Raw genomic sequence first — 21,596 nt, forward strand, 5'->3', positions numbered from 1 at the left:
GGCCCTCTACTTTACCAAACATGATGTCCTTTTCTAACGATTGGCCTTTCCTGATGATGTGGCCAAAGTAAGTGAGCCTGAGTCTCACCATCCTCCCTTCTAAGGGGCATTCAGGTTGTATTGCCTCTAAGAGTGATTTGTTCCTTTGGCCGTCCATTGTATAATCAAGATTGTCTGTCAACACTACGCTCACATGCATCAATTCTTTTTCTGTCTTCTTTTCCATATACTGTTGCCATATTAATGTTCCTGAGATTCAACAATTACCATATCACTGCTCTACTCAGAATCTGTCATGGATCTAAGAGATCATTGACTTCACTTCCTACATCCAAACTTAGGTACCTGCTTTGTCATTTGCCTAGGAACCCTCTCCGCTCTGCCCCTTTAAATCCTAACCATCCTTGAAGGCTCAGCTTAAGTGGCAATTCTGTGTAGAATCAAACCTTTTTTCTGACCCCATAAGCCAGTGTGATCTCTTATTCCTTAGAACTTTCCTAACATATTGTCTGCATTTCTCCTATGAGATTTAACATACTTGGCATTGAGTTAGATGTAGTATCAGGTATTGTTATATAATTTCATTAGACTGTAAACTTTATGGGGGCAAAGACACCAAATACCATTTTCAAAATATCAAGTTTGAGGCAAATATTGTATATGAGAGTCAGTGTGGTATAATAGAAAAAGCATGGGTTTCAAGGTCAGGCATCCTTAAAGTTTAATCCTGCCTGTACCTCTTTCTTGTCTTTTTGTAATCCAGGACAAGTTATTTAACCTCATTCCAGGACTTTGTTCTTATCATCTAGAAAATGTACTTTCCTGAGAAGTTTTTTTTTTTTTTTTTGAGGATTAAATTAGGTAGAATAAATAAAGTACTTATCAAAACATGTAGGTGCACAGGTACTCAAAAGTTCTCTAAATTCCACCATTTGATTTCTTAGTTATCTGTCAAAGGATCTTCCTATTCTCCACAGTATAGACATTGAGAAAAACCTAATCCATTTTAGTGACATTTGGACTGTGCCCCAAACCCTCAGGTATGAGGCTTTTTCTTTGTCCATAACAGTATCACTGAATCAGAGTCCATTCCAACAGGCTGACCCTCCACGTAATACATGCATACAGATGTATTACAGGGGGATGTTTCCTTACAAGACTCTTTTGAAGAAGGCAGAGTTTAGATGTGTGCATTATTAGGATTATTTAATCCAGGTTGTGAAACCCATTCTCATTTCAGAAACTGTGATTTTTTTAAATTCAGGACACACATAACCAGTGTGCCAAGCCTTGAAATGACTCACCGGAAGTCCAACGGGCACTTTGGGAAGTAGCACCTCGCTGGCAGGCCACTCAGTGCTGTTTAATACATTACAATTACAGTGTACCAAGTGGTTCACAAGAAGTGAATATGGGCACACTAAGAAATGTTTTGGTGGGCTTAATTACTTTTTAATCTCTCTGAGAGGTGGGCATACCATATTTACACATGTAGTTTTCTTCCTTCACCTATTTTGACAATTTAAAAAGATAATCCAGGCAAATGCTTTCTCCGCATGATTTTTCCCTAGCTCCTCTTTCCTCCCTTCCCCCTTCCTTCCTTCTTCCCTCCCTCCCTCTCCCTTCCTTTCTCACTTCCTACCTTTCCTTCCTTTCTTTCTTTCCTTCCCTTTTTTTTAGTTTTATAAAATATGTAAAAGTTTTCTTCACGTTTTTTTAAAAAACAAAAACAAACATTTTTTCCAGGATAAATTACAGCTAAAGTGTTACATATAAATACATCTGAGTGCTTCCTGTTGGGTAGAGGAGAGCCTATGGAGTGCGTCAGAAGTCTTCTCTCAGTCCAGTTCAAGCCCCTCTCACCTCTCGCTCATCTCCCTCTTGTTCCAAGAGTAAGGCAGTGAGGGCGTGCTGAGAGGCACAGGAATGAAGCAGCTGCTCAGTCCAGCTGAGGCCACAACTCCCTTCTGAAACTTGCAGGGAAATCTAAATCCAGACCTTTGACACTGATTAGCGTGTATCACTCTTCTTTATTGATGAGAGGCTTGCATTTCTAAGCTTCCTTAAAGCACGAAGCTTTAGTAAGTATCTATTGGAATCAGCTCGACTGCGTACAACAACAGTTATATGCCAGATTAGAAAGAAAGGTCTGGCGATCTACTTGTGAAAGTCAGTCAGTGAAAACCCTGTGGATTGTAATGGCCCGTTGCTCAACTGATCACGAGGATGTCACAGGACTGGGCAGCATTTGGTTCCCTTGTGTATGGGGTTGCTATGAGTCAGCGGCTGAGTATACAGCAGCTAAGAACAAGTATATGCCGGGCTGAGAAGAGTGATGGGTGATCCGGACCCATGTTTGAGTAGTCTTCCCCCCCTCCTCCATGGCCAATTTCATATTTAAAATATCATAGAATAAAAGGGGAAATTATGTAAGTATGGTTAATAAAAAAGCAATTTAGGGAATGACTAGCAAAATTACTCATCAGAACCCAGTTTGCATTTGTTGTCAAATGTTGTTTTTGAACTAAAGACCTTTTCCTCCATTGGAACCTGTCATTGAGAGATGTTTGAATTTCAAAAAGTATATGTTAATTTCAGAGTTTTCTATTTCTTAGCAGTGACTGTTTTTACATAATGATAGTTACGGTTGAGATATAGTCATTGCTATTAATCAAACAGCTAAATACTCTTAGCAAATTATTGTATCCCCTCATACCTTCCTTTATTCTGTAATTCCCTTATGATAACCACAGTTCACCCAGTTTACCAAGCATTAAACTGGGAATTCATCCCAGGCTTCCTCTCCCTCTTAACTACCACATTCAAGTAGTCAGCACATTTTCTTGATTCTGACTCCCACATAATTTACATCAGCCTTCTCCTTCCTATCCCTTGAGTTTAGACCTGCCCCATTTTATCTTATTTAGGTGACTCTAGTGGTGTCTTTGGTTTTACTGATTATATTCTTCAACTGCCACCCAACCATGCAGGCTCTCATGACAGAGTGATTGTTGTAGATTGTGAATGCAAATCTGATCATGGCATTCCCACACCTTGTTGGTTCTCTTTTGACTAGTGAATAAAACTCAATATAACAGTCAACTCCATTTGACCAATGCTTATTGACTGCCTCCTGGGTCAGAGAATATGTTAGATTCTGGCGATATAACTCCAAGCATAATGGAGTGTGGTAAGTGCTTTAATAGCTTATAAACTTGGTATTCTGCTTGGTTCAAATTCATGTTCCTTAAGGAAACCTACCAGACTGTCCATGACCTGACCTTTTCCTCATGTGTTGTAAACTACATCATACCAAATAGTCAGAAGTTTAGTTAACATTTTATGCTCCCTTACCTTTATACATGCTGTTCCCTCTCCCTAGAATGCCTCTGTGCCTTTAATTGAGTAATTCCCACTTGTCCTTTTAACATTTACCCCAGGCATCTCATTTTCTGAGGCCCCTTTGTACCTTCAAATCTTTCTTTCTCAACCAGATTATATAGCCCACTTCTATGTGTTTCTCCTAAGTCCCTGTACCCGGCACAGTACTTGGCAACAGCAGACTCTCAGTAACCATTTGTTGAATGACTGAAAAGTCCCAGCTTATGATATTATTAGTTATTCTTTCTTGTTATAAATTTTTTTTTTTTAAAGTTGCTGTCAGGTCAACTCCAATTCATGGCAACACCATGTGTGTCAAAGTAGAACTGTGGTTCATAGTGTTTTCAAAAGCTGATTTTTTGGAAGTTGGTTGACAGGCCTTACTTCCAAGGTGCCAACGGGTGGACTTGAACCTCCAACTTTTCGGTTTGCAGCCAAGTGCATTAATGTTTGCACCACCCAGGGACATTTTAATTTATATATCCACTTATATGAACTGAAGACTCAAACCAGTGCCTCAGTGCAGTAATAAGTGCATCTCTTTTTCTTACTTCTGCATAATTTTTCAAAAGAAGGGATTATGTGTACTAACAGAGTTGTACTACTAGTTTTAATGTGGTGTTGTTTTATAAGATTGATCTAAAACCAAAACCAAACCCATTGCGGTCAAGTCGATTCCAACTCATAGCGACCCTATAGGACAGAGTAGAAGTGCCCCATAGGGTTTCCAAGGAGTGCCTGGTGGATTCGAACTGCCGACCTTTTGGTTAGCAACCATAGCACTTAACCATTTTTCCACCAGAGTTCCCATAAGACTGATAGATATTATTTATTCATTCAAAAATATGTATTAAGCTACCAAAAACAAGGCATATAGAGGTTGTAGGGCATAAAAACATAGGGAATCATATCTCACACAGGGTCAGCTCTCAAAATCACATATAGTCAAAATTATCTTTGACAATCCCTTAAATCAGAGGTTGGCTCACATTTTCCATAAAGGAACAGATAGTAAACATTTTCAGCTTTGTGGGCCATATGGTCTCTGTTATAGGTATAACTCTGCTGTTACAGTGCGAAAGCAGGCATAGCTAATATGTAAAAGAATGGGTCTGGCTATGTTCAAATAAAACTTTATTTATAAAAACTATGGCTTAGGGACCACAGTTTGAGGTTGAGAATCTCTGCCTTCGATTACGAGGTAGGACGAATATTAAAGTGTATGCAGGCTACTGAGGTGATTCAAGTAAGGAGAAATCACACATTTCTCATTACAAGGAATTGGGAATGGATGCCTTAGAAGGATGAACTTGCTCTCAACAAAGTTGAGAACAGAATTCCAAAATACAGATGAGTGGTTGCTATCAAGATCAGACAAAGTTTAGGGAATGTTTTGGCTGGTCATTCAAGAAATTTTAAGACTAAAACACGGAGGTATGTTTGTTAAAAGCATCCAGGAATGTTGTAACCTTGGTGACAATTTACTGTTACAAAAAGATGAAAGGTACATTCTAAGAAAAATATGTCTTTCTGGTGTAGACTATCTTTGTCAACATTCTTTTGAGGTCAGAATTCATGACCGATTATTTTGGATAAGTTTACCATATAAATGCAAAAACAGAAAACGTGTTAAATGCAACAGTGAAATATGTTCTCAACACAGAACTTGACTCATGTTTTCATTTCATTCCAGCACCAATAGCTGCAGGAACTGGCCCGAATTTTTCTCTCTCAGATTTGGAAAGTTCTTCATACTACAGCATGAGCCCAGGAGCAATGAGGAGGTCTTTACCGAGCACATCCTCTACCAGGTAAATCCATCAGCAGCTCTTAAAGGGGATGCTTCATAGTTACACACTTTGACTTTAACTCGAGCCTGTTAGGCACTTAGCAATGTTCCTGTAGTAGGAGAAGATACCAAAATAGTGTGGTCAGGTCTAGTAGACTTTTAGGCTCACTGCGGGGCAAAGGAAAATGCACGTGCAGCAAAAAAAAAAAAAAATCAAACCATAAAAAACAGTGGACTAAATTGTGTGGTGTAGGCTAAAAATAATTATTGTTGTTAGATGCTGTTGAGTTGGCCCGACTCATGGCAACACCATATATAACAGAACAAATGAAATGTTGCCCAGCCCTGTGCCATCTTCATGATGGTTGGTATGTTTGAGTGCATTGTTGCAGCCATCATTGTGGGGTTTCCCTTGCCTTTCTTGGCCCTCCATTTTACCAAACATGGTGTCTTTCTCTAGCAATTGGTCCCTTCTGATGACATGTCTAAAGTAAGCAAGTCGAAGTCTTGGATAATATTCTGTAATCCATAGGGTTTTCATAGGCTAGTTTTTGGCAGTAGATCGCCAGGGCTTTTTTTCCTAGTCTGTTTTAGTCTGGAAGTTACGCTGAAAACTGTTCACCATGGATGACTCTACTGGTACTTGAAATACCGATGGCATAGCTTCCAGCATCTCGGCAACATGTGAGCCACCATAATATGACAAACTGACAGATAAGTGGTGGTTGGTGAGATGGAAAGAGAAAGGAATGACATTCTAGGTAGGATGAAAATTGAACAAAGGCATGGAGAAAGGATGATGATGAATACAGCAGGTTCTTGGGAAAGTAAGGACAAGGCTTGACTAGGGAAAGGGGCAGTGTTTCGGCTTATTTGGTAGAAACTTGACACTGGCGACCCCAATCCCAGTCCCCACACGCACAGCAGACATTACAGATCAGTCCCAGCCCTTTTTCCTACTGAACCCCCAAAGGTCTCAAAAATCCAGTTTATTGGAGTTGGCTTAAGAGATGAAACTATTTGATATCCTGATGTGAGACTATAAAAATGGATGCAGTCAGATAGTAGGGTAGAGCCAGGTCAGAAACCCCCTTGCACTGGAGACCTTAAAACAGTAAAACTGGAAGAACACAGTCATGATTCCAGGTTCTTGATTCCCCTTGAGGCCACAAAGTCAAAATCAAAATGAAGCATTTTGCAAGATCTTCTTGTCTCTAGGTAACCTGTACCAGAAGGAAAGAGATTAGGCATTAAACCCACAGTATTCTTTTACAAATTGGCTTTAGCACTGGACTGTGACAACAAAGAAAAGAATGGTGCAGAACCATCTTTAATGTTTGTGTACTTTGCAGAAAAATGTTTGACGAAGGTATATTCCTCCTAAAGCAAGTACTGGAGTCTGATGATTTAAAACAATGCCCCGATTATAGAAGTTTTCCCTGGAAGAGATCCATTCTTGCCTTGCTTTGTATATTTTAACCATCATTACTTTTTAAAAATCAGTGTAGTCATTACTAATACCTTGAAGACAATTAAAGAAATAGTCACTCCCTAAATAGAGCCACCGAATCCCACAATCATTTTTCATGTTCTTTAAATGTTCATTTTAGTTCACCATAGTGTTGGCAAATCTGGGGGAAAAAAGTCTCAAATCCAGGTATCTTTATAATCTAACAGTGAGATTGTGAACACATTTGAGTGTTAATAAATTTTGAGGATTTTGAATGTTTGCTGATGGAAGGGACATTCTGCGTAACCGTACTCAGTCAACATGAAAAAGCTTTGTAAATACTTGTGGGCAGCAATGAATTCAGAAATGTATGTCTTGTTGGTTTTTCATACGTGTGCTGCCCATGTGCCGTGTGCATCCAAACAGTGCCCCTCACTCCCCCATCTTTCTGCACATGTCTCCAACTATATTTTCCTGTCTTTTGTTCTGACTGTCTGAGTGGCAAGCTGGATATGAATGTCATTTAAAAGGCCAGTGTCATTCTAGTATTCTGCAAATAACTAACCTTCATAAGGAGTTAATTATAAATAGCAACAGTAATTAATAACATAGTAATGTGTTTGTTTTTCTTTCATCAGGTTTTTCCTAGGATGAATTTTTAATATATATATAAAATATATATATATATTCTTTACATAGACTCAGCAGAATTATCCACGTACAGGTTAAAAAAAGTGCCCAAAAGTACATCCCACATTTACGTAGAAAAGTTCATCAATCAGTTAGTCAAATGATATTTATCCATGCTGTGCTAATATTAATTGGTCAAGGGCTCTGTAGCTTTACATACATGATCTCATTTAATCTTCATAATAGTTTTACAACATAGTCGGTGTTGCCACTTAACAGTGGAGAAACCCAAATCTCGGAGAAGTTAAGTAATGTGCCCAAGGTCACCAACCTAGAAACGGCAGAACCTATACTCAAACTCAGATATGTTGGAACTTAAAAATATGCTGTTTCTACATTGAATCTTCTTAGGAATGGAGCTGACTTGTTTCTTAAGGAACAATAGACTATAAAAAAAATAAGGCCCTAAAAAAGGAATAGCTATCCTCTCTCCTTTGCCTTGACAGTTAGCATTTTCCATCTTGAATTACTGTTACCATCTTTGAGGTATGTACATGTCCTGCTTCCACTTCTAGAGTGGGAGTTTCTCGAAGCTCAGTGTCTACCTCTTCCAGTTCAGCAACACTATTTATTAGGCACCAAGACTATTACCTAGGCACTGTGGATATAAAATCAAATAAGAGGAGCTTCGCAGTCTAGTGGTCGAGACTTATAAGTAAATGGAAACCTCCGGGAAGAGGCATTTTAGTCTTGTGGATATTTCTAGGCCTTGCACATAGTAGGAATTAAGCAAATATATGGAATTAAGGTAATAGTCTTACCATAATACATAGATGGAATTGCTAGGAACACAAGAGGAAATTCTACACACAGAAGAAGAGATGTCATGTCATACCTTAAAACCAAAAAAACCAAACCCACTGCCATCGAGTCAATTCCAACTCATAGCAACCCTATAGGACAGAGTAGAACTGCGCCATAGGGTTTCCAAGGCTGTAATCTTTACGGAAGAAGATTGTCACATCTTTCTCCTATGGAGCAGCAAAGCTTCGAACAGCCGACCTTTGGTTACAGCCGAGCACTTCACCACCACACCACCAGGGCTCCTTCCTGTCTTACCTTAGGAGACTATCCTCCCTCTTAAGTGAGGGTCTTACTGGTACCTTCTCGTTTTCCTCAAATGTTTCTGGAAGAATAGAATCAGTGTGTTAGGAAGTCGAGATCAAGAAACCAAAATCAATGACTGATTCATTTCTAAAAGCAAAAGTAAATAAAGGATATTGCAAGGCGTTAACCATAGGTACTGTAATCCCTTCAAGTTAAACATCTCCAAAATCCCAGGAAGGGTAATGTAAAAGTTGGGATAAAATACATGTTTTATCTAAAATAACTGCATCAAAATAAACCAACTGTCAAATCTGAGGAGTCAGTAAACTTTATCTTGGAAGCCCTTTACCTTTCCTTCCTGGCATTTCTGACTTTCTTCACTTCTGGATCTTTTTCTCTCCTTCATCCTGTACCTCCACCCTCCAGACATTTATCTGTGTCAACCCCTGAAAGACCTTTCTTTCAAACTAAGCTGTCAGCTAATAACTACAGATTCTTTCACTTTAGGATTTAATACCTGCATGAAGTATTTGTACTTTATTAGAGGGTGCCATGGAAATCAAAATGCTTTAAAAACTCAGAGAAATATTAATAATGGGAGAATGGTGAACAATAAAGTCAGGCTTTTGGGTTGGGGCCCTAACTGGCATCTCTTTGAATCATGACACTTGGACGAATTCTTGTCACATATACTCATACAGCTGTTTCTAAGAAAACAGCCCAGTTCAGCAATTGTTGTGCATCTGCTATGAGCTAGATGCTATGGTAGGACGAAGCAGGTAATACTAAATCTAGAGAGGCCAGAAACCGTATGGGAAGATATGAAGACTGTTGGGTCATGAGCCTGAACCAAAAATTATGTCTTTATCTCTGAGCTTCCTGCTTGTCAAGGCAAAAATGGGAAGTAATAGGTAATTTAATTTACATTTCCTAACAAAAGGAAATACTAGAAATTCCTTCAAAGAGGCAATCTTTTTTCTGGTTCTGTGTATTAAAAGGAATTTTGGGGGTATAAAGGAGTTCCTTTAGATATAGTTTTATATAATACATAAAAGTGTTCTTCAAATGGCTACTTTTCATCAGACTTTAAGGAAAGGCAAAGAAGAATCTTAACTAAGCTATTAAAGACATGTACTTTGGGTCCTAAGCTAGTGTGGTCCAGATATGTTGCTTTCTTATAATCTAGCTTTAGTGAGCATAGAACGTAATGGCTAAGAACACTGTAATGCCAACTTTAATGATTAGAATTCCTTTTCTTAAATTGGACCCTCCACATTTTTGTTTGCATTGCTGCAACAGCCTCTTAGTTATCTTCTGCCTCTAGGCTCAGTCTCCTCCCTTCCTCCTTTGTCTTCCCAAATCCATTATCCACACAGCTGCCAGTGTGACCTTTCCAAAATATAACTCTGATGTCATTCTCCTGTTTAGAGTGTTTCTGGAATTCTCCATTTTTTGTAGGATGAACTTCAGGCACTGATATCTTCTGTAACTTCCACCCCCCTCGTCTTTCACCATGCCTATCCTTCAACTTCAGCCATACCATATGCCTGGCAGTTCTCTGAACGTGCTATACTTTACTTTCTCCCTCAGGTGATGTTCAGAAGAGTCAATAACCTGTATGACCTGGGCATCACCAAGCACAACAGATGCTGCCCTGCCCCAGTACTTGGGCAAGGTCCTGCAAGGCCCCCTGATGTGTTAGACATTACCCTTTAGTTTTAGGATCATGAGTGTGTCCTGGGGCAAAGCTGGGCTGGCAAGACTGGGAGAAACTTATGGGACTTGAGATGATGGCAGATTGCCAATTGGTGTAAAAGGGTGGGAGTAGTGTCAGAACCTGCCTAACTTCAGGGGGATAATGAGACTCAGGATCAGCATAAAGCTGATCCCTATGATGTGGAGGTCAGACATACCTCCACTCTCTAACTTTTTTACCAATTCTGACGCCAGCTGTCCTCTCTAGAGCACTCTACTTCTTTGCAGTGTTCAATAATTTGTTGCAATGGCCACAGAGAGCTCACAGACCATACTTACAGTTAAGTGGTTTATTAAGGAACAGGGCACAACTCAAAATCACGATCAACAGACTACAGCTCAGCATCAGGATGAGAAAGCATGCAGGCAAAGTCTGGAAGGCTCCCACGACGAGCAGAGCGCATCCCTCCCCTCTTCAGTGCAGGACAGCTATCTCAGGTCCTCTCGGCCACTCAAGCAAGCAGACCCGTCTCTCTGCCTTGCATACCCCCTCTCAGCCCCCTGAGGACAGATTTCCTCTTGGCCCCTGAGAACAGGCCTCTCTGCCTTCGGCTTCCCTCTTGTCGGCCTCTCTACAGCTAACTGACCCAGCTCATAGCCAGTGTAGCAGATATGTTCAGCTCTCTTAGCACCAGTCCTAGCAGCATGTTTTTGCCATCACTACAGGTTCTGCCTCAGGGCCCCTTCCAGGCCTGTCACTTCCAGCTCTGCCACAGGGCCTCTTCTGGGCTTCTCTGTGTCTTCAGTGTTACAGCCCTCAGCCTGTGTTACAGCTATTTCAGAGGTTCCTTGCCTCCTTTCTCTCTGCTTCTCTCTTCTTTTTTTCCTTCTGCTTCTGTCTGCTTTCTTTCTGTCTACCCATCTCTATGGGGTTGGCTGCATATATAAGCAAACTCCACATTGATTTCAAGGCATGGCCCTCCCATCAGGGCCACTAACTGACCAATGTCCTCTCGGTAGGACACAGACACTTCGTTTGCATAGCATATTGACCAGTCACTGCAAGGTGCATACCAGTCATAGGGCAGGCTGCAGCCCCAGGCCAGACAAAGAGTATCAAACCATAAAATGTTTACAGTTTACCCAGGAAATGTCAATCAACCTAGACAAAGTAACAAACCCTCTGGGGTAGAAAACTTGGGCAAATGTAATTCCTCAGAGTTTAGGGGAAAATCTCTCAAGCTGTTTTTCTGAAGAACCAAGGCAAAAGGCCACACAAAGAAACTCATTTCACCACAATTGGTAAAGTATTTTAAAACCCACAATTGGTGACCTGAGTGGTGTACCAGCTGAATAACAGCCTGTTTCTTCCCTGTCCTTCTTTATGCCCTGTCTCCTTGATACTCACTCTTAAAGACAGCTCAGGAGCCATTTCATCTAGGAAGCCTTTCCTGACCTCTCAGGCGTATCATTGTTCCCTTCTTCCATTGTGTGAACACTATATCCTATGTGTGGTCCCATCTGAATGCACAGTTTTGATGACCTCTCTGCCTCCATCCACTAGACTGTGAACTCCATAAAGTCATTGCCTGTGTCTGAGTCATCTCTGTATCCAGCACTTAGCATAACACCTGGCACACAGGAGGTACCCAGTCAGTGTTTGTCGAATGAGAATGTATTAAACATCCTGTACCCTGACAGGTGAGGAAGATCTTTTCCAACAAGCACACCCAATAGGCATGAAATCTACCCCTCTGCTAGTGTGCTGGTTTCTTAGTTTGCTACTGCTGATGTAACAGACATACCACAAGTGGGTAACTTTCAAGAACAGAAATTTTCTCATACTTCTGGAGATTAGAAGTCCAAATTCAGAGTGTTGCTTTAAAGGAACATCCTTCTTTTTCTATTTCAGCTCCTAGTAGCTGGCAATCCTAGGAGTTCCTGGGCTTCTAGATTCATCTCCCTCTGTCATCATCAGATAGCACCTGTCTCTTCCCCCATTTGTGCTTCCTTGTCTCTGCTTCTCTGCTACCCCTTGTAACTCAGAAGGTTCAGGACACATCCTACACTGAAAGGGCCTCACTAACATAACAAAGAAAACCTTATTTCCAGACAGGATCCCATCCACAGGCACAGGGGTGAGAATTCCAAAATATATTTTTGGGGGGCAATATTCAATCCGTAACAGTGATATTATCAGTTAAGGCAACTAGACTAAGAATAGTAGCTTGTAGCATTTCACTATCTTTTCGCTTCTGAAGCTTCAACTTGGAAAATATTCAGTCTTTCAACCAAAGGAAATGTCATGCATTCTGGAAGTTTCTCAACTATACTGCTCCAAAAAACAAAGATCATTGCCTGATGGACTAGAACTTTATTTTGGCAACCTGTGTATAAAAAAAAAAAAAGGAAGGGCGTAATTCATCAGACCAGTCTTTTTCCTTACCCCTAGTTCTCACAAGGCAGTGAACTCCTTCACCCTAATTTTATCTGTTTTGTCCACTGTTTTATCTCTAGTATCTAGAGCAGTACCTGGACTATTGTAGCTACACAGTAAATATTTGTTGAGTGAGCAAATTCAAGTTGAAGAAGAAAAAACATAGCCAAAAACAAAAACATCCAAGTTTTTCTCACAAGGTCATGAGCCTTGATTTTTATCCTTTCTGGGGTGCCTGCGGGGATTGAACTTATGTCTAGGTATATTGCCAATGGCTAGGTCCCAGCCACTGCCTGGGGAGACAGGAAACGTGGGCTTGTTGCCGGCAGCTCCAGGTGGAGGCAAGAGCAGAGCCAGCCACCAGTTCCTCAAAGGAAAAAAGGAACAGGATGTGGCAGCAGCAGCAGCTTGAGTGACAATAAAAATCAAACCCAGACACTTGGAACAACACATACCCAAGACTGCGCTCCACCTCCAGTGATTCACCAAACTGAACAAGTGCTTAAAAGGAGTCCTAGAACGACATGAAGCAGCCCAATTGCTTCCTCCCTTGGCTTGCCTTCAACCAGAGGTGCAATGTCCAAGAAAAAGGTGGTTTGGATCACTTTTAAACGTTTACCCATTTGCTATTTCAGCTCCACAAAGCGCCTCAAGTCTGTGGAGGATGAAATGGACAGTCCTGGTGAAGAGCCATTTTATACAGGCCAAGGGCGCTCCCCAGGAAGTGGCAGTCAGTCAAGTGGATGGCATGAAGTAGAGCCAGGTAAGCAGGGTGGTGATGGGATGTGGCTAACACTGTGCAGTTGAAAATGCGTGTGGGGTACCATAAGGTGCATGCAAGTTAAGAAAGAAAGCTCAGGGAAGTCTACTTTTACAATATGAACACTCATTTGTATTGTACCCTGATTGCCACCTTTATAAAAGGGTGACTGTGACAGTACCAGTACCAGCTGCTGCAGAGTTGATTCCAACTCATGTCAACCTTGTCTGTCAGAGCAGAGCTGAGATCCGTAGGGTTTTCAGTGGCTGATTTTTCAGAAGTAGGGCATCAGCCTTTTCTTCTAAGGTGCCTCTGGGCAGCCTCTGCTAACCTTCTGTTAGCTGGTTAGTGCATTAACTGTTTGCACTACTAAGAGACTCCTAACTAGCTTTTTGCTTTGTTATCTTTTATGATTATAATAATAATCAAATTTTGCAACTAGATTGGTATCATTAGAAAGGAGAATGGGTTCCCTTGGCTACGCTTTATACCTGTGTTTTTATAAAACGAGGATACTTTGTCATCTTTTCTGTTACTGGATATCAACAGGATTTTTTCCCTTTTTAATGGAACTACTATCTTTATGTTCATCTTTACTGAACAAATGATAACTGCTAGTCTAACTTCCTGGGGTAGACTAGTCTTGACCCTGGAGTCTTGGAAACAATGCGAATAATTCTGATAGCAGAAGCTTTGTAAAACCTTTTTCAATGTATAACTTCCATATGGATAAGGGGAATGTTGTCCAGTGACTTCCCCAATATGCAATCAAGTGGGTACAGAAGATAGAATGTGGGCTTTGGAACCAGACAGAGCATGATCCTGCCTTCTGCTTCTACTGGCTGTGGGATTGTTGGCAAATTACCTAGACTCTCTGAGCCTAAATGTCCCTATTTTTATAATCTGATAGTAATAATACCAACAGTTATTTTACTATTCATGAGAATTAAATGAGGTAACATACATAGCCTATCTATGAGGTAACATACATAACCCATCTAAGAATTACGCCCAGGATGGTGGCGCAATGATTAAGAGTTTAGCTGCTAACGGAAAGGTTGGGGGTTCGAACCTACCCAGCAGCTCCATGGAAGAAAGACCCAGTGATCTGCTCCAAAAAAGATTACAACCTGAAAAACCCTATGGGGAAGTTCTCCTCTGTCACATGGAGTTGCTATGAGTTGAAATCGACTCTATGGCACCTAACAACAACATCACGAATTATACCTAATACAGAGCAAGTATGAAAAAAATGTTTTCTGACAGTCTTCTGCTACCCACGCCTTGTAGTAATTCCCTGCAAGAACAGACAAGCACCAAGAAAATACCTGAACTAACCACTTCATCTTTGTATCTTACTCCCTCTTCTCCTCCCTAACATATCAAAAGACAACCCTTGGAGGGTGTGATTATAAAGAAATAGAGGGAGGTATTTGGGATGATGAAACTGTCCTGTATCCTGATTGAGGTGATGATTACATAGATTTTTACAGGTATTAAAATTCATGGAAGTATACACCCTTTACCACAAAAAAAAAAAGTCACTTTTACTTATGGTAATGAAAAACAAAAGGAAAACACACCTCAGACCCTAGTGGCTGGGTCCTTTATCTTGATTCCTTCACTGAAATGTAAAAATTTTGCTTTGCCAGGCTGCTACTAGTAATTTTCTCACTCATCTCACTCATTCATTCACCAATTTAATTGGGCACTTTCTCTGTGTGAAGCACTATGCCAGGTTCTTGGAGTTCATAGATGGATAGGAAGGCTGTGGCCCCTGATTGCAAGGAATCTACAATCAAGGGTGGAATGCAGACACAGAAACAGACCAGTATACAGTGGTGAGGGAAGTGTAGGAATGGCAGGATTAGCCTCTGGAACCTTCTTTCGTAGTTACTACCAGCACAACACTGAGGTGTGATGGTTCTTCTATCAAGTCCTGCATCAACTTCGCTCCACACTCATACTCGTGCCAGTTAGCCTAGAGTTGCTAAGAAATAAACCGCGCCTAAGTGAACATGAAAATGCTGACTGCTCACTGCCATTAACTGCATCATCAGCATGACCTCGGCATAGTGCCAATGAAAAGTTTATGTACTGTTAAAAAATTAAAAGATGTAAGATTTCTTTGAATGCTTTTTAAAAGTCTGAGTAGAGCCCTAGCCAAAAAAATCCAACCAAACCAGTTGCTGTCAAGTCAATTCCAATTCATGGTGACCCCATGTATGTCAGAGTAGAACTGAGCTCCACAGGGTTTTCAAGGCTGTGGTCTTTGAAAAGCAGATCACGAGGTCTTTCTTCTGAGGTACCTCTGCCTGGGTTCAAACCTCCAACCTTTGAGTTAGTAGTCAAGTGCTTAACTGTTTGTGTCACCTAGGGATTCTTACCTGCTTCAGTGAAAGTCAAAATCAAGATATGTCAGTTTGGTACCTTTGTGCTCAAGTAGTGTACAGATGCATTTTTATGCACATTGAAGCTGCTTTATTATGTTGATATGCACGAAGCTCTCCAGTACTGCATGTTCTCTGGGCCCTTAAGTAGATTTCTTTTGGGGTATTTGGGGGTAGTGTGGTTGGTTGAAAATAAAGTACTTTAGCCTAGTGATTCTTATTCGGCGTAATATCTTCCTATTCCTATCCACGCATGATTCAAATGACCATAAATTTTAATATTTGAAACCTATACCCTTTGCATTTATTGAATAGTTTAATGGCTGAATCCTTTTTGTGAGGAGATTATATACATATATTTATATTTAGATATGTGTGTGTGTGTATATATATATATATACATGTATGTATATATAGTCTTCTTAAAGAAATCCCCACAACTGTAGTCCTGAACTGATTCTCCATTCTCTACTCCCATTTCATTACGAAAAATGCAGTTTCATGGTATATGTCCGTGAAGAGTGGGCAGGACACTGGATAAATTTACATTTGGCCATATTCAGCATAGAAAGTCATAATTGAAACAGGGCCTGAGGGGACATTAAAACTCAACTGAAGGATGTTGCACATGTTCATGGTGACTTTGGTGTCATTAACTCACACCAGCCATTTTAAATGGATAATTTATGCTGCCAGATGGTCCTTTTTGGGGATTTTCCATCAAGCCCAATCCCCTTTTTGGCACAGAGAACACCTTTCTGTTGTTCCCACACTTACCCGGGCCTGCATAGCTTTTCCCCAGGGGTACAGTTAATTGAGTAGGAGGCTTTTAGTGGTTCACTCATGTAAATTACCTTCAGAAATATGTTGGGAGTTATGTATATCTGAATGCACCGGGTAGCGTCTTGGTTGCCTACATTGGGATAATGTTCTCACACAAGTACTAAAGGATACTTTGTTTATGCCTCAGATGTGACACCGGAAGCAGGGCCTCTACTTACTCCTCACTCACAGACCCTAGCATCTGTTTACCTGCCCCCAAATGCTTTTTCAGGACTCCACGGCCAAAAGAGGGCCGAAGGTTGCCAGAAGAGACAAATCTCCTTGAGCAACAGGAAGACTTTAGAAAGTAAAACAAACCAGACGTGCAGTAAATTACATGAGCTCTTTTCAAACGTCTTTTGTAGTATCCTGTTCCCCATTAGTTTATCTCAGCACTTTTGGTGCACAGCTCGATTTATCTGGGAAGAAGGGCATAGGAGATTAAAGATGATGTTAGTTTAAAAAAAAATCAGACAACCTCAAGCTGACTTTTGATTCTCTTACAATGCCGCATTTGTTCCCTCCACTTAGTTTCGTTTTCCAGTTGTCTCAAAACTGGGTTAGATTTGAAGCTTTGAAGCTAATCATGCGCTGATGAAACGGGTCCTATGAAATTCCACCAAGCAGAACGGCTCATACCGTCAACGCTTGTTTATCTGTACAAGTGAAGAATTACAGAGACACTGATAATGCAAATAAATAGGAAGGAAACTACTAATGCAAAAAAAAAATAAGAAGGCAAGTGCTTACATTGGGTCAAACCCTGTGCATGGTGCTTTCATGTATATGGTAAAAATTACAGTTACAGTTATTTGAGTACCTACTATGTGCCAGTAGTTTTTATTATCCTCATATAAAACATGCAAGATAGAATCATCTTGCCTTTATAGAGATGAAAACTAAAACACAGAAAGGTTAAATGACATGCCCAAGACCTCACAGATAGTAAATTAGTAGATTTGGAAAATGTAAACCCAAATCTGATTTCAGACTGTAAGTTTTGTCTTCTATATTTACAGACTTCTTTTGCCATAAATGCATATGCCTGTATTTTAAGGTTTCATATCCTGGACTTATAACTTAAATTTCTTAAAGTAATACAACTAAGAAAAAACTCAGCCGGAGAACCAGAGAAATCTGTTTCCTTGTCCTAAACCCTTGCCGCACATTATTTACAACCTAGACCAGCATAGGAGTATGGGTGTTAAATACACGTAGAACACAGTATATAAGCAGCTAGTATTAACTGTTAACAAAATCTAGTATTATCAAGGAGCCCTGGTGGTGCAGTGGTTAAGCACTCGGCTGCTAACCGAAAGGTAGGTGGTTCGAACCCACCAGCTGCTACAAGGGAGAAAGATGTGGCAGTCGGCTTCTGTAAAGATTACAGCCTTGGAAACCCTATAGGGCAGTTCTGCTCTGTTCTCTAGGGTTGTTGTGAGTTCGAATGGATATTTTCCCCATAAAATTAAAGAATGCTCACCTTTCAGGTCCTTGTTCAAGTAATACCCAAACCAAAGTAGCTATTGACTCTCTCCCCATCATCCTGTCATCTAAAGTCCTGCTTTACTTTCCTCATGCCACTGTCTACTGTTAGTGCCTATCTTCTCTTTCCAGAACACAGACTCCATCAGCACTGGGACTGTATCTTTTCTGCTGCTATGTCCCCAGCAAAATAACAGCATCTGGCACATAGTAAAACCCAATCACAAATGATCAACAATGACTCTAAACCAAATATGAGAGGGTAAGGGGCCAGGGAAGCCAGATTACTGGGAGTAAACATTGTGAAAAATGTAACCAATGTCTCTGAACAATTTGTATAGTAATTGTTAAATGGGAACCTTACTTGCTGTGTAATCTTTTAGTGAAAACATAATAAAATATTATTTAAAAAAAAAAAAAGATCAGTTGCCCTCAAGTCAACTCCGACTCATGGCAATCCCCATGTGTGTCAGAATAAAACTGAGCTCCATGGGGTTTTCAGTGACTGACTTTTCAGAAGTAGATCACCAGGACGTTCTTCTGAGGTGCCCCTGGATGGATTCAACCTCCAACCTTTTGGTCTGTAGCCAAGTGAATTAACCATCTGCAATACCCAAAGACTCTTGGCACATAATAGATACTCAATAAATATTGATCGATTGAATGAAGCCACAAAGCAGAGAATTTTAGGTGCTGTCGATAAACCTGAAAGCAAAATTTGTTATCAATAATCCTTTCAAGATTGGTGCTTACTGTATTGTCAATCTGCAGGCTATTATTCAGCCAAATCGAATTATTAACTAGTGGTGCAAATGGTTAAGTCCTAGACTACTAGCCAAAAAAGGTTGGCGGTTAAAACCCACATAGAGGTGCCTCAAAGGACAGGCTTGGCAGTCTGCTTCTGAAAGGTCACAGCCTTGAAAACGCTATGGAGCAGTTCTACTTTGCACACATGGTGACTCCATGAGTCAGAATTGATGCGATAGCAACCAACAACAACATTAAGCAAAAAGATTGCTAAGGCTTAGCCAAGTGCTCCATTTACTAGTAGTGGTGTATAAAACTTTATTAAAGTATCCCTCACTTTTAAGGGCATTCCTTTAAATGAATCAAATTTTTTTAAAAGAAAATTGTTTATTAGAAGTTCTCTATCACGAATCCCAGTAGTGAACCCTTTAGAGAATGTTTTTTATAGTTTAGATAATCGCCCAGATTTATCTATGTGTGAAAGTTTTCAGATTTCTCTATCAGATTTTCTTCTATGCTAAGTGTTAAGAAACGCCCATGTCAGACAACACAGACCCTTCTGCTCAGTGTAGTTCAAGGACTGGCAACATGGTGTCACCTGGGAGCTTATTAGAAATGCAGAATCTCAGGACCTACCCAGACTGACTGAAGTTTAACAAGATCTTCAGGTGGCTCTTATGCACTTTAAAAACAAACAAAGAACAACAACAAAAACAAACCCATTGCTGTTGAGTCCATAGGGTATGAAAAGTGCTGATGTGGGCTACTCATTTGTTCTTTTTACAGGTTCTGGCCACTAAATCTTTCCCTGAAAGTGACTTTAACATTAAATATTGTGCTCCCCACCCTTTCTCTCTACTTTAAGTAGGAATGTCATTAAAACTCTTTGAGATAGATAGAAATCTAACCAATTTTCAAGCAGATCAGAGAAGACTGTGCACTTGGTGACTCAAGCAGTGTTTAGATACCTCACAGCAGGAAAAAAAGTTCTCTCATGTCTGACCCAAGCCCTTCTCCTCCAGTTTAAGTGCTGGTCCATTGGAGCCCTGGTCGCCCAGTGGTTGAGAGCTACGGCTGCTAACCAAATGGTCAGCAGCTTCAATTCACCACCCGCTCATTGGAAACCCTATGGGGCGGTTCTACTCTGTTCTGTAGGATCGCTGTGAGTCAGAATCAACTCGAAGGCAAGAAGTTTGGGTTTGGTTTACATGAAGAAGAATGACTGGTCACCTAATCATTATAATTCAAGTCAATCCAAGTCTTTATTAAGTGCTTTGTGCAGTATACTAGATTAGATACAATGATGACTCTATCAAGCCCCCATCTTCAGGGGCAAATTTCTTCAGGTCCTCGGTGTCAGACACTGTCTGTAAGATGGGAACTATTATTTCTGCCCTGTCTATGTAACCAAGTTATAACAATCAAATGAGGTAATGAAGACTGAAGTCCTTTGTAAAAGGTAACGTTCTCTGATCATGTGAAATATCACCATTACTATTATTGAGGTAGACAGACTTTACCCAGCTGACTGTGGTTGAAAGCAGACAGGGTTAAATGCTATAGGAGTAGAAAAGAGAGCTGTTAAATGGGTTTGGAGAATAGGGACACATTCCTCAAAAGGTGGTGATTAAACTGGGTTTCAGTTGAAGGGAACAAAGGAAGGGGTATATACTAAAGGAGAAACATTCATGTAGTTAAAAGTGAGAAGTGAAGTCTCTTAGTCTCCCAACCATTAGTATACATAAAGTTAAATTATATTCATATACACTGAAACCTGTGAGGGCTGAAACTCCACGGAACTGCCTTCGTTTTCCAGGTCTTACAAGTTTTCCGCCATTGACAGGGTGCGATCTTCCCACTTTTCTATTGCTTGTTTTAGTGAAAAATATCTGCGTTTTCCTTCTCTGGCAGGCTTCTGCCTTACACAGGTTCTAGCTTTCACAGGTTTTACTGTATCTTCTTCCGTTAATTGCAAGTCAGCTCTGTTGCCATCCTAGGAACCCCTTTCAGGTTCTCTGTTTCCCCAAAGTGGAGAAGTTATACCAAGCACCCGGTGGGCTTCAGGGATTACTGAGTTGCACCATGTGCACGCTGAGCACATACATATCAGTCAGTGTCAGCAGACCGGAAATAATGCTAATTTTTATCTTGAAAAAATATGAAATTACAGTATCGTTTAGTGAAATTTAATGGCATGTTTGAAAACAGGAATAAGAGGCTACTTACATTCATTCTCTCCTGTAGAAAATATTCAAAATTGTAACATGCCTTCAGCTATATTGTGACTGTAAAACCTTATCAATAGGCACAGTTATATTAGCCAAGATGCTGGAGTTTCAAATAGTTCAGTGAAAACTTTTAGAGTTAAATTTGGTAAGTAGTCATTTTCGTTGGAGCTCTTTTCTTAAAAATGTTCAGAAGGGAATTTCTTTCTGAAGAGTAACTAATCTCCATTTTTGAAGGTCAAAATTAAGCACTGTAAGAGCATGCTGTCTGTCCCTATCATAATGATTAAGTAAAGAAATACATTATTTTATTGTTTAAAGACAGTTGTAGAAAAAACATTGATAAGCATTTGACCAACCAGCAGCCCAGGACATTTAGGATCGGGGTTCAGTGTCCTCTTTAGGACCGGGGTTCGGTTGGATTTTATAAACAGATGTTGGCTCATTATAATTTTAAATATCACATATTAGGTTCACTTGGACTCCCAACTCTGCCAGTCCTAATTTTACTGCCAACCATCATTCATCAACTGTAAGAGCGAGGGAAGTTTACTAACCTATACTTCCAGCTGAGACACACAGGAGGCCCATTATCGATGCCAATAAAAAGGCAGCAGACTGGTAACAATAGTACATTGATCATGGACATGCCGCTGCACTAGCATATATTAGGGAAAA

The 21,596-nt window shown here is 40.3% G+C and overlaps 1 protein-coding gene across 5 annotated transcripts in view; it reads left to right on the plus strand.

The window, feature by feature from the left end:
• Positions 1–21,596, plus strand: part of NFIA (nuclear factor I A) — a 418,368-nt gene that overhangs the window by 294,794 nt on the left and 101,978 nt on the right. For all 5 annotated transcript variants that reach the window (XM_023549533.2, XM_010591225.3, XM_003411049.4 and 2 more), the window contains exons 5-6: positions 5,075–5,192; positions 13,125–13,252. In XM_023549533.2, coding sequence (XP_023405301.1) covers positions 5,075–5,192; positions 13,125–13,252 — 246 coding nt within the window. The remainder of the gene's footprint in view (positions 1–5,074; positions 5,193–13,124; positions 13,253–21,596) is intronic.

This window comes from Loxodonta africana, chromosome 3 (assembly GCF_030014295.1).
Source record: "Loxodonta africana isolate mLoxAfr1 chromosome 3, mLoxAfr1.hap2, whole genome shotgun sequence".
NCBI lineage: Eukaryota > Metazoa > Chordata > Mammalia > Proboscidea > Elephantidae > Loxodonta > Loxodonta africana.